Raw genomic sequence first — 13,931 nt, 5'->3', positions numbered from 1 at the left:
GATATCCACAGTATGTTTAATTTGGCAGATATTATACATGAATTGCTTTTCCTGATACAACCCCAAAGTGCATTATGTCTCCTTCTGTGCCTGGGGCTGAACCAAGGAACTTCGTAGGCAAATGTATTTTTTGCCAATAACTTCTAATTTATGAACACATCTAGCTTGCCAACACTATGCAAGCCAAGCAGCTGGGTCATTTACCATTATTGGTATAACATTTTAAAGTTAAGGGTGTCATGTCAGACGTCAGCTTTATCAGTTTTGTCTGCATAAGATTTATTTTGTTTTGTGCAATCCACTTTGATAAAGTGATGCGTAAATCTGCACTTATTGACTAACTACAATTAAATTTACGAACACCTGGTGCAACTGGTCTATGGATTCCATTTTGAGAGAATATATAAGTAATAATCATTTCATGTGTGTCCAGTGTACATAATATCTGGTGACAGTTTTCCATCACCACAACATGCAGACGTTTATCCCTTGTGTTGTCACACCTCTCTCTATTCAGTCCAGTCCATCCAGCCATCCTCTTCATCATCACAGCACACCACCTCAGCACCAGTCACACCACAGGAGGCAATAACATATGTAACATATGATGTTTTTGTGTCTGTATTATTCAATGTCTCCATCTTAAAATATGCTCCACAGATTCCAGTGTCTTCTTTATGCTCCACGGTTAACTCCTCATATAAAAGAGTTCAGTAATAACTCAGCTGTTTTCCCTGGTGCACATATAACTCCATGTAAACATTTTAACCCCTCTTCTCTTCTCTTCTCTTCTCCCTCCTAGTCCAAACTCAAGAATTGTGAATGTATGTTCTCATATAAGGTAAGCTTTCATATGGTTTTGGCATATGAAGCTTATGTCATTCATTATGCGTCTTCAAGCCTGTGCAACCTCGCTTTTCTCAGCTTGTGGGTCTCTAGCAGTTGTTCTTCCCCTTGAGAGGAGAACCAACAGAACATGTCACATTTGCATGATGGCTTTTGCCAGGTTTTTTTTAAAACCTGGATTGCTGTACCTGGCTGACTTTAATAGCTCCGTTTTGAGTATTTGAATTTATTGTTGGCGTGATATTGTGAGACTCTCTTTTTTGTAACCTGTAGCAGAAATTAAGTGAGTAAAAGGTTTGCAAATCTTCTAACCTTTGCTGAGATATCAAGTGCATCATCTGAAGGGACTGAGAAGCTCTATGCTATGAAGGCATTGACTGTGGCTGAACAACATCAAACACCAAAGAAAACATACTAAACTATATTTTATGTTTGGAACTGCCTGATGAGTGGTGTATGCATAAACGTGGCAGAAATTATATATACTGTATTTTGTAGGATTTGCTTGTTGCAGATGACTGGAGACATTATTTATTAATTTTTTTTGCAAAGATTGCAGACCTGAATTGAAACATGTTGTGGAATCAGCTGTGCTTGTGCTTGTATGCTGTGGCCCAGTTCCATACTATGCACTAATACTGAGCAAATATGCAGGGTTTACACTGCATTCACGTGGTGAACGTGACAAAATACTCGTCTCCATTTTCAGTGCTGTATTTGAGTGTGCAGAACTATTGCGCTTGTCCCTATTTTATGTCGCATACAGTGCTGTGCAAAAGTCTTGAGCCACCTGTATTTTCTTTATATTTTGCTTCCAAGGAGCCAGACTTTCATGTAATATTTTTCAAGTGGTGTTGAGCATTTGGGAGAAACTTTTAGATCAAATTTTGTACACCTAGGTGAAGTCACTGACTTTGCATCTTGTGTCACAGATCCCATCATTTAAAACTGCATGTACTAAAAGTCCTGCATAGTCCATATTTGCTCTGATTAATAATTTTCTTCACTACAAATTACCAAATAAATGGATGAAATTCCAATCACCTGTATTTTGTGTTTAGTGATCATTATTAGAATGCAGTATGCTTTTATTGCTAGCCTGTTAGCTACTGTAATGATAGCATGCCTTTAAACTCTTGTATACTATGCAGAAAGACATACAAAGACAGTTAGTATATACTATGGAACTGGGACAAACTGGGTTGGCATTGCATACAGAAGCCATCCTGACCACCCTCTTTCCCTCTTTAGAGCTTGTGGTTCTCTTCATTGAGTTTTATTTGCTTTTCTCTGCTCACCCTGTTGCCCTTCAGCTTTTCTCCTTCATCTTCCCTTCTCTGTTCTTCACTCTCCACATATGTCTCTGTGCCTCACAGCAATATTCTAAGAGAGTTTTTCTCCCTGTCCTTTAGGAGGCTTCACCTTCTTTGAACTCATGCAACGTGGAGTGCCCCTACATCTGATTGACAAGTATATGACCGAGTCGAAGGTTGTTGAGCAAGAGAAGTAAAAACTGAGCACAGTGCAATAAGACATTTTTGGCTTGCAAACATCTGATGCCACTAGTTACCCTGTTCTCTCAACTGCTAAGGTCAGCAGCCTGCAGGTGGATGGAGGGAAGGTGGGACAGGTGGATGGGTGTGAGGGAGGGTATACCAATCCGGTGTGGTATGCTGTGTGCAGCTTTGGAGCTAGTTACCATAAGAAAAAAAAGCCAGTTCATCTTCTTTATCACTCTGTTATGTTTGAAAGACTCAGCTCAGATGCATGTTGGCAGTGTTTTGGTTCTAGCTTTAATAAGGAATTGTAGTGTGAAAAAAACAAGCTCATGGTGCACAAACAGTGACACACAGCTAGAGTATTTTCATGTGGATTTTTGTCAGGAGTGCTTTTTGAAGGTGGCTGATTACTTCTGGGCTCTGAAAGATTTAGTTTGATGTTTAAAGGGTGTCAGTGAACTAATACATGCAAGAAAAGTGAGAACAGACTTGAGTAATGTTGGACAAATGAATGTTTTCACTCTTCTGACATGAATCACATTAACATTTCACTTTTTCTGTTGAGTTAGTAAGACAATATAGAGATTTACACACAGTCTATACATGGCATTAAACTTTTGAATTCTTGGATTCATACTGGGCTGAGGTTTGATTGGGGTTAAAACATGTGTGCATGCCTTTACCTTTGTAATTACAACCTGTGGACAACAATAAAAGACACTTTAAAAATAGTATCTCTGTTGTTGATTTGTGTACTCTTGTGTTGTAGGAATTAATCTTCTTTTCTAGTCTGTGACAGATTCACTGTGTAATTGACCTCATTAATTCATTTTAGTCATATTTATTTATTTTGCAAACTAGAAATAGAATGAGAGTTTATGGAATGAGTCATGTAAGTGAGATCTGGAAAATATGCTCTGACATATGGAAGGTCTTATGTTTGAATATACTGACTTGACCATATAAACAGGGGGGTAGTTAAAGGAGACCTACTGTGGTGCTCAAAAGTTGACACAGAGTATTGACACAGGTATTGACATAGAATAAACCATTTTTAATGGCAAATCTTAGAAAACCATAGTTTATTCACAATAGAATATAGAAAACATAAAATATTTAAAGTGAGAAAATGTGCCATCTGAAGACTGAAAGAACAAACACCCATTTTGATGGCAAAACAAATCTTAAAAGGCCGGGACAGGGCTATGGTTTACCCTCTGCTTTTAAGAACAGTCTGTACACAGAAGAAAAGAGTTACTGGACTTTTGGGAAAGGCTTTTTTTCCCATTCATGTCTGATAAAGGCAGGCCTGGGTCTTTTCTGTTGTATTTTTCATTTCATTATGCTCCAAATGTCTGTAGGCCGGTTCAGCACCTGCTCTCTTCTACTACAAAGCCCTGCTATTGTCTTAGATGCAGTATGTGGTTTAGCAGAAGTAAAGATGGAGGTTTACCAATATGCACCGTAGTTTATTCACAATAGAATACAAACTCACCTGCTGCCAAAAAAAAAACTGTCTGGATGGGAGCATATGTTGTTCTAAAACCTGTATATACCTTTCAGCTTCAGCATTTCAGCCTTTCCAGATGTGCAAGCTGCCATTTCCCTATAACACTGATGCACCCCCATACCGTCGGAGACAGCTGTATTCCCCAGTGGAGACACCTGGGGAACACAGCTGATTAGAATCTAACTAATGAAACGAGGGAAAGCAAACTCGCCATAATGCATATGAGACAAGGGAGTAGAAGTAAAAATAAAAAAAAAGAAAGTAATGAAGACCCAGACTAAGACATGTGACCTTGACACAGGGAAAAGGTAAACAAATGCCGAGGTAGGACTAACTGGGAAGACAAGGCTCACTTGACACAACAGATCAGACAACCTCAGAGACAGAGAACAGAGAGTGTACAAGTGTAGACAGACATGGACTTAGTCAAAAACCCCTAGAGAAATAAAACATCATGGGTCCATGGCCCAGGGACCCTGACACTTTTGGTAATATAGTGTCAGGGTCCATACCATAGATGATGAGTTATTAAAGTCTTCACAAAGTCTTTATGATGAGGAACATTATTATGAAACTTTGTACAGCGTGTTTTGCATATTGGTAAACCTCCATCTCTGCTTCTGACACACTCTACTCACTTTCATCTCACTTTGTAAGGTGCTCTTTTTATATCCAGTCATGTTTACTCAACTCACCTGCTGCCACTTAACCTAATTACACCTAATGTTTCTCTAACTTTTTCTGAGATTCTGGGTTCTATATATATAAATATATATAAAGAGAGAGAGAGATCATTGTTTATTAAAATTATTCACAAAAATAAACTTAGATCCAACAACCAAATGCAAGGGAAATTTATTAGGAGATTCATTTATTGTGAACCCAAACATATCATAAACAGTTACAGGAGGTATTCTTCAAATTAAGAGTATAGGTATGACACAGGTATTAGTTATACCTGTTATAGTCAGTTATAGTCATGTAAACAATCCAATCTCTGTGAACATAAAGAATCAAACCCCTCTAATGCAGCAAATTAAACCCTTTAGTTAATAACTTAGAAACTATGATTATTAGCCCAAGTACCATAAACAGACCTAGAGAAAGTAGGCTAATATTTCTGATTATTTTTATCATTTGACGTGCGATCCATTTACAAATCCACACTTTTCAAAGCTTTGCAAAAACACAACTCATGTTTACCTTATTTTTTCTTTTAAATTTATATTAGTTATTCTTTAAAAGAACAACATGATTCCAGGTGTTTTTTCTTCTAAATTTAACTATTAACTAAATTAAACATTTTTTTAAATCTAAGTTTAGTTTTTAGTTTAGAACTAACAAAGTGAACAAGAAGCACAAGGAGAACAGCTACACTAAGGCAGGTCAAATATGATATGATATTTTAAATGTTTGTGTGGTACTTTCTATATGTTGATGATACCACCTACACTTTTAAGAATCATAATTTCTAAGTTATAAGGCTTAACCTACATGAATGAGGTAATTATGGGCCTAAATACATCTGCCAGTCACACAATTTGTGCTTAGGTTTGCTTGTATTTTAGCAAGTTTATAAGCCAACCAGATGGTTATTATCACAGTGTTATACACTCTTAGGCGCAGGCTATGTGCATTTAAATTTCCCGGTAGATAGCCACGTTATCCCTTCCGGACCTTCGCTTCCTGCCGAGACTCACCTCGGTCAGAAACGTATAGACATCCACAGCGCTTGGTTCCGCTGTGGAAATGGCCTCTGCTGCTCGTCTACCCTAGACATACCAGATGAGCTGCTGCTGTCTCCTGGAGTCGGCCAACCCTATCTGAAACACCACCCGGGAATATCAGGGAGTTTTTGCGGTACTCAGAGGAGTGACGAGGCAGAAAAATAATGCCACATTTCCTGTGGCCACAGCCGTTGTCACCCGCTCAACTAAAGCGGCTGGAGGAGCATAAATACAGCGCCTCCGGTAGATCCCTATTTGAGCCGCCGTGTCAGATCTACTGGAACTGGCTCGTCCAGCAGATACCGACATGGATTGCACCAAACACACTGACTATTGTTGGACTGCTGGTTAATGTCCTCTCCACGTTGGTGCTTGTGTATTATTGTCCCACGGCAACAGAAGAGGTGAGTATAGCGACTGGGGCTAAAGTTTCAAACGTCTACCCATCTCTGCTATGAAAAGACCGTCCTCCATTTAGAAAATTCGTAGGCTAAAGATACACCGCAACCTGTAAGGCCCAGATAGCTCAACAAATAGGATTGATTATATTTACTGAGTCCATTAGGGATACTTACTAATTCGGCAAACATTTGAGCTTCACAGCTGCTTGTATTTTAACGTCATATCTACCTTATAGATGGGGCCGTGGTGCTAGCTAACGCCGCAGGCGCTGTATTTTGGCGACTGTTCTGTAGTGTCAAACAGCTAAATTTAAATTTGGTAGTGTAAGCTGAAGTAAGCTTGGAGTCCGTCTCCAGGTTTTTCAGGAAAACTTTTTTTGCTCTTTTTTAAACCCAAGCATGGCCACAAGCAAGCCGAGACCCTTTAAAGGGGGTTTTAATCGTATTAGGGACGACGTGGACAAGAATAACTGTATTGGGAAAAGATATATCGGCGGTCATGTGACTTTAGAAAGTTGAAAGTTGAAAGGCCTTATGTGACGCAGTGCTGTTGGTGTCAAAACAGCAATTTGTTTCATTGTTTCACTTAAGGCCACTATCTATCAGAGAAGAGGCGAATCATTTAGCAGCCATTTATTGGTAATTAAGAAATAAATATAAAAGGGGGCGGGAGGGTGTCTAGCCCTTAACCAGACAAAAATATACTTATTTAAATGAGTAAGCTGATTTTGAAACGCCTCTATATTATTCTGTAATCTAAGAATACTATAGAAAGTGTGCCTTGCAGGTAGCAAGTTGACCTAGGGCACAGTAAACCTGTCTGTCCCTGCAGCAGTGGGTCCAGCTGCTCATGCACAGGTTGGTGAGTTTATCAGACTTGCACCTTTGCTCGTTCTAACTATGACAACCTTGCACCTGAGTCAAAGTCCATGCACTCCCACTGACTCCACAAGTTTCATCTACTGTTATTCTGCATTGATTGAGGCATACAGTGTACGCTTTTATTTTTGGAGAGTTAAGAGTTAAGTCCCATCGCTGTGCAAACAAACACACATTCACAGGAATTCATCGGAGCCTATGGAAATGGGTCAGAGTTTTCCCTCAAGTTACTGCTGTGATAAACGTAAACAAGTAGTCCACAAGGCTTTTGGGACATGTGCTTCATCTCTGTTGAAACACACTCTGTTTTTGTGTGTGGTTCTCTCTCTCTCAGTCACAGGCTTACACAAATGCTCTCTCACACACACACACATTGTAGTTTTGCAAACATGCTATGTTGGCCAACATTACTGTCCAGATGGTCCATAACCTCCACCCTAGTAAAGAGGAGCTGAACTGGTCTAGTCAGCTGGAGTCCCTTCTACTACACACTTCAGAGAGATGTAGCACATATGGCACATAAGTATTATTTAAATCCAACAGTGCACACATGTATGAATTCAAAAGCTCCATGAAATCCGAAACAAACAACTTCTGAAAATCCAATACCTCAACAAGTTACACAACCCTCCCCTCCCCCCTCATATGAATAAGAATTAAAGTTGTGAAATACAGATATGATTAGTAGAGACCATCTTGCAATTTTTAAGAATTATATGATTCTAGACCAGGGTATTACAAATAAATGACAGATTGCAAAGGAAGTGGGGTGGGTCTAAAGTGGTCCCTTGGTCCCTGTGACTTTCCAGGGGGATTTTGCACAGATTAAAATTTGGCCTGTCTTATAAGAGCTCAATTGATTTGGACTTTAAGACTGATTGGTAGTACTCAAGATCTTTGTGACTACATGAGAATGACTGAAATATTCACCAGTTACCCACATTTTCTTTAGCTCTACAACTATCTGTATTTTAAGTAGCTTAAATAGATTTGACTAATTAGGTGATTATCTGTGTTGTAAGAATGGGTCTGTAACTGTCAGTCTCCCTCTGTCGTCCCTTCCCTGGCTTCAGGCTCCATCATGGGCTTTCATCCTTTCTGCTCTGGGGCTCTTCATCTACCAGTCTCTGGATGCTATTGATGGGAAACAGGCAAGGAGGACAAACAGCAGCTCAGCTCTTGGTGAGCTCTTCGACCACGGCTGTGATGCAGTCTCTACAGGTAATCTCCCAAACCCTGAAGTCTGCTGTGTTTGATTATAATAAACTGACTGTAGCATGTTAGTAAACAAAGCTTTGGCTTTAATTTCATTAACATGACTTTAATGTGCTTACCCCGGTGATTCTCTTTCAGTCTTTGTTGCTGTGGGAACGTGCATTTCATGTGGAATAGGACAATATCCAAACTGGATTTTCTTCTGTGGTTTTATTGGGATGTTTATGTTTTTCTGCGCCCACTGGCAGACCTATGTGTCCGGGACGCTCCGCTTTGGCCTGTAAGTCAAATATTCATTTTAAATGTATTTTTCTTTTAATATAAGAAAATGGTCATCGTTATTAGTTTGCAACACTGAATGATAAAATAACTTGAAGACAGTAAGCTAATTTGCCTGGCAAGCCACTTGCACTGGCAGGTCAACATTACCCCAAAGACCGTTCAAGCCCCGTCCACATGTAAAGTGTTTAACTTGTCATGCATTGCTTTGCATGTGATAGTTGGTTGCTAGTGAACAGTCCAGGTTCCTGTTGCCTAAATAATCCTTCAGCGCATTTACCACCAACTCATATAGTCACGTGGGGAAAAAAGAGAGTTTCTAGGGCTCTAAGCAGTCCTTTGAAAAATGGAGTATACTCCATGACTTGGTAGCTTGTGTAACCACTTTTAGCTTATTTTTCCACCTGTTTTTATTCTGTGTGACTTCAGCAGTCTCTCACATTATTATGGCCCACTCTTCTTTACAATGATGCTTTAGTTCATTGAGATTTGTGGGCACTGGTTTATGCACATCTCTCTTTAGGTCCCACCACAGCATTTCAATTAGGTTGAGGTCTGGACTTGGACTTGGTCATTGGAACATTTTATACTCTTATTTATCAATCATTCTGTTGTAGATTTGCTGCTGTGCCTGGGATATTTGTCCTGTTGCATGACCCAGTTTGGCCTAAGCTTTAGCTGTCGGACAGATGGCTTTGTATTTAATGCTTTTGGTATACAGAGGAGTTCATGGCTCACTCAGTGATCACAGGTCCTGTGGCTACAAACCAGCTCAAACCATCACCCTTACACCACCATGCCTGACAGTTGGTATGAGGTGTTTGTGTTCCCCTGGAAGAGGAGAAAAGAACCACAGCCCATATTGAACGGCTTGTTTTATGAGAACATCTCATTGTAGGATCCGGTCACACATTGGCATTTGGAAAATGCTGCAGTACCGATGCTGTTGTTAAACCTTCGCACTGTCACTTACTCACACTTCCCTCGTATGTTCTGCACAGGGTTGATGTCACAGAGGTGCAAGTCGCCATCATAATCATGTATGTGATGTCAGCTTTCGGGGGCGTGAGCCTTTGGCAGTACACGGTAACTGAGAATCCATTTCTTCACACTTGCCTGCACTAATAGTGTACACACAGGGACACTTCCATTTCACCTCAAGTGAATAGTCAAACCTTTTTCTCCGTAGTTTTTACACCAGACAAACTAACTGAATCACTTCTTAGGCTTTAGTTGTCCTGCTAGTCTTTAAATAGAATTTGTGTTTTACTTTTACTCTGTGCTGCCTTTGGAGGCTTGACTTAACATCACATGAGAGAAGTGAGAAGGTAAATATGGGTAGCTAAAGCCATGGCAACAGGTCATCTACTGGACATGATCTGGCTCAAAAAGCTGATGATGTCGCCCGCATTTGTTTGTGTTTTATTTGGATATATTTATTTATTTATTTGCTTTGCCCTCCCATCATGCTCAGCATGCTGCAGCTTTCATATAAGCACTTTTCTATTTTATAAGGAGAATGCTTCTTGTTTTCTCTTTATTTTGACCTCAATGTGTTCCCATAGTTGCCCATCATCGGACTGAAGCTGTATGCCTTCCCCGTCATGGGCATCATCGGGGGAGCCCTGTACTCCTGTTACAACTATTTCTATGTCATTTTGAATGGAGGGGTTGGCAAAAATGGCTCCACTGTGGCTGTAAGTTCTAAATACAGCATTATTTTAATATTTAAAAAAATGTGTAAAACGCAAAAACTAATCAACGTTTCTGCTCTTCAGGACACCAGCGTGCTGAGTCCTGGTTTGCACATCGGCCTCATCCTTACACTGGCCTTCATCATTTTCAAGAAGTCATCCAGCCACCTGTTTGAGCACCACCCCTGTTTGTACCTGCTCACCTTTGGAATGGTTATCGCCAAGATATCCAACAAGCTGGTGGTACGTTGGTTTTCTCTTAATTGCCTGAATGAACTGCTACATATCTTCCTTTGTCTGTTTTAACCCATCGTTTAACCCAGTGTTTAACTTGTGTTTTCTTTCTTTCTTGAATCTTCTCTGTAGATGGCACACATGACCAAGAGTGAGTTATACCTACCAGACCCAGCCTTTATTGGGCCTGGCCTCCTTTTCCTCAACCAGTACTTTAACAGCTTCATTGACGAACACATAGTCCTCTGGATCGCCATGGTTAGTACTGATCTCACAGGTGTCTTTGTTTAAAATGCAACCCCACCGTTTTTGTCACCTCTAAGTAGCCACATTCTTTGCTCTTTTACCTTTTTGTATATACAGTTAACGCCTTAAATTATTTTCCTTGTATGCTTTATTCAGTTGAGAGCTTTTCATTATAATGATAACAATAGAGAAATAAGATTGGAGCGTAGTGCCTTGAAATACTTGCAGGACACGTCAGCGTTGATGACTAATACGCACACAGTTAAATCAACTTCTCATAAGCACAGCGACTTTCATTTCTGTCTGTGGGACTCTTATCTCTGCTACTTGCCATCTAATCATTATAGTTGTGGTTCAAAGAGCACAAAGTTTCTACAATGCAAGTGAGATGACTTGTGATAAACCTTCCTTTGACATCCATGACTCGTGTTGTATCTCACACGCTGTTTCAAACCCCTGCAGGGTTTCCAGCTGATCAGCTTTGAAAGGATAAATACAGTTTAAAAACTTTACACTTCAAAAGAACTTTACAGCCATGTTCTCTGCTATAAATGGTAATCTTTTGTCAGTGTGACGGCCGAGATGGTGCGCTGATATTGACTAAGAGATTCAAAGTCAACAAATATATTAATAGCTGATGGGAAACCACCATTTGAATTTGGAGCCAGCGTTGGTGTGCAAACACGCTTTCCTCATTTGACACTGACATGCCACACTAGGGAGGGCAAAAGTATTACTAATATCAGTAATCACATCCCGGTATTACAGATTCTGGCTTACTGGTTTTCCTTATAGCAATACTTATTGTCCATCTAAACATGCGTGTTAGGATCATTTCATAAATAATAGCCATCCGTGACAACAAGAAAATATGTGATTGCATAAACAGGAAGCAGGAAGTTGGTTACTTAGTTTTGAAAGTGTGTGTCAGTCCTTCAGCCCTCAACAACCAGAAGCTCGTGCGTGTCTCGGGGTCCTTGGCAGTGAACTGCTTTACTTTTTAAATGGAGGAAAGGAAATTGCTACAAAACTAAAGATTTCCATGTAAATTACGTCCTTGCTGTATCCAGTGGCTGTTCTTGTATCATCCTTTGTGGTACCATTTAATGATGCTGTCTGTTAGTGGCCTGTATTGCATCTCAAATTAGTATATCACTTAACATAATAAGTCTTTATATTTTTGCTCCAGGTCCTCTCCAGTGTGGATTTGATACGCTACTGCACGGGTGTGTGCCTCCAGATCGCCTCCCACCTGCGCATCCACGTCTTTAGCATCACAACGCCGAGCCAGCCGCACCGCGACTGACGGTTTGCCCGGCGGGAGGAGGCGGGAGGGGACGCAGATCTCTTCCCGCTCCTGAAAGCAGACAGCGACCACGATGACGAGGAGAAACCCTCGACCTCGAGCCACTGCAGCCTCGACAAAGTAACCACTTCAGATTAAAACTCACACCTACTAAAAGGAAAGATAAAACTACCATGATACAAAAAAAGAAGAAAAAAAATAACCAAGCATGGATCTGTTGAATGAAAAATTAACCCAAGTTTCCCTTGAAAACCCAGTTGCCTGATGAAGTCTTTCAGATTTTAATTTCAAGGTAAATGCATGTTGTTAGATTTAATTTTTTGAACATCATTTGGCACTTCCAGCTTATTCAACACAAAATACCAAAAAAAAAAATTTCTTTTAATAGGTATTTTTTAGCTTGGGCAAATATCAAAGCATTTAAGTGAGCTTTAAATATGGAGACATGTTCCTCATGGATTGTTGTACAGTTGACTAAACACATAAATATGACAATCACGAGTGACAATTTAAGTTAAATTTCTTTGATATCTGCTGAATCTGAATCAAATACCTGTTAAGTTTTCTTAATGACTTGTTTTAATTTGTTAAATGAAATAAGACTGAATTTGATACAAATTAGGGCTTTAAAAAAACTTTTTTTAAAATAAACTTTTAGACCTTAAAATAATTTCCAATAAGGTTTCCAATTTGGACCGGCAGGTTGTCAGCGAGCTGCATCGAAGGGTAACGATCGTGTGTTAATGCTGAAAATGATGACGTGTCTAAAGTTAGGCCGATCTCACAAACCCCACTGCAGTTTTTTTTGTTTTGTTTTGACTCATCTCATCCTGCAGTCGTGGAAAACAATCCTTAAAAACATCTTCTCCGGCCTCTGGAGCACCGTCGACCGATGAAGCGTCAACACTCGGCTTGTTCTGCTTTCTCTGTTCTTCTCCCTGAAGGGCTAATGATTTTGTGTGATTGTACAGAATTGAACTGAAGATGCCTTAAATATTTTTGTTGTAATTACTGTTTAACTTGTGAATATTTAAAGCAGCTTTGTACATTTTTTTTATTTTATTTTCACTCAGTATCACACCAGATACAGTAATAATAGAACGCTATCCTGGAAGTTATGTTTTTTTTTTGTTTTTTTTTAACTGTTCACTCATGTTCATTTATGCATAATTGTTATGTATATGTGACCAATTTCTTTTTTAATGAAGTTTTGTTGGATTATTAGTAATTGTGTAATGAATCTCAATGAAGGGTTGTAATCAGAATGAAACATCATTCAGGGTCATTTGGGTAAAAAGGGACATTTCTGTAGAGCCGGTAAAAGATTTGAGGGCGGGTATTTTTTATTTTATTTTGAAAATCGCCATCGTCGTCTCCTTAGATTCTGACACTATACTCCTGTCTCGAGAAGCTTGTTTATGGATGGACTTTAGAGCTATGCATTTCAAAGGTACAACCATGGTTCAAAATCCCTTTGTTGCACTGTTCAGTAATGCAGTGAAACACCTTTCTACTAACAGACATGAGTGGAAAAGATTGTAATAAAGAAAATATTTTTCATCCATTTTGATTGTTCCTGTCATTGGTGGAAAAAAAGTACTGCAATACTACCTTGTAAAAATACTGCAACATGACTCAGACTTTGAACACAGCATAGTTTTTGGTTTCCCAGATGAGCTGGTCTGAACTAAGGAGGATTTTCTCACAAAGCCATCTTGAGTTTCCAGAGAATGGTCAGCAAAAAATAAAACGTATGCCTTGTTGATGTCAGAGAAGAACAGCCAATCTGCTTTGACCTGATGGGAGGGCAACAGAAACATAATTAACCACTTGTTACAACCAAGATACACAGAAGACCCAGCAACACAGATGCATGCCTGTCAGCTAAGAACAGGAAATTCAGGATAAAATTTGCACACGTTCACTCAAATGACACAAAAGAAAAATGGGTCAGAATTTGGCATGGATCCATCCTGCTGTGTAAAGGTAGGGATGTTTTCTTGGCACACTATGGGTCCCTGAGCATTGTTTAAATACCACAGCCTACCTGTGTATTGTTGCTGACCATGTCCACCCTTCATGACCTCACTGTAGC

At 39.6% G+C, this 13,931-nt stretch overlaps 2 protein-coding genes across 2 annotated transcripts in view; both read left to right on the top strand.

Annotated features, from left to right (window-relative positions):
• The window catches only part of mybpc1 (myosin binding protein C1), a 36,425-nt gene extending 33,379 nt beyond the window's left edge, over positions 1 to 3,046 (top strand). The window contains exon 33 of the mRNA XM_063460594.1: positions 2,259 to 3,046. Within this exon, the coding sequence (XP_063316664.1) occupies positions 2,259 to 2,356 (98 nt within the window). The 3' untranslated portion in view covers positions 2,357 to 3,046. The remainder of the gene's footprint in view (positions 1 to 2,258) is intronic.
• Positions 3,047 to 5,556: 2,510 nt separating this feature from the next.
• On the top strand, positions 5,557 to 13,400 carry chpt1 (choline phosphotransferase 1). The gene is made up of 8 exons (XM_063460443.1): positions 5,557 to 5,986; positions 7,936 to 8,083; positions 8,216 to 8,357; positions 9,358 to 9,442; positions 9,922 to 10,053; positions 10,135 to 10,293; positions 10,417 to 10,542; positions 11,720 to 13,400. Exons 1-8 carry the CDS (start codon positions 5,747 to 5,749, stop codon positions 11,834 to 11,836), a joined length of 1,149 nt encoding a protein of 382 aa, XP_063316513.1. The 5' UTR covers positions 5,557 to 5,746; the 3' UTR covers positions 11,837 to 13,400.
• Positions 13,401 to 13,931: the final 531 nt, after the last annotated feature.

The sequence above is a fragment of the Pelmatolapia mariae genome, linkage group LG17 (assembly GCF_036321145.2).
Source record: "Pelmatolapia mariae isolate MD_Pm_ZW linkage group LG17, Pm_UMD_F_2, whole genome shotgun sequence".
Taxonomy (NCBI): domain Eukaryota; kingdom Metazoa; phylum Chordata; class Actinopteri; order Cichliformes; family Cichlidae; genus Pelmatolapia; species Pelmatolapia mariae.
This window is presented reverse-complemented; position numbering and strand designations above follow the sequence as displayed.

Bases quoted from the DNA above. Each gene is read 5' to 3' on its own strand.
- chpt1 (XM_063460443.1), top strand. From the start codon at position 5,747: ATGCCACATTTCCTGTGGCCACAGCCGTTGTCACCCGCTCAACTAAAG. The intron at 10,054-10,134 runs GTAAGTTCTAAA...TCTGCTCTTCAG, and splicing joins AAAATGGCTCCACTGTGGCT to GACACCAGCGTGCTGAGTCC. The intron at 10,294-10,416 runs GTACGTTGGTTT...TCTTCTCTGTAG, and splicing joins AGATATCCAACAAGCTGGTG to ATGGCACACATGACCAAGAG.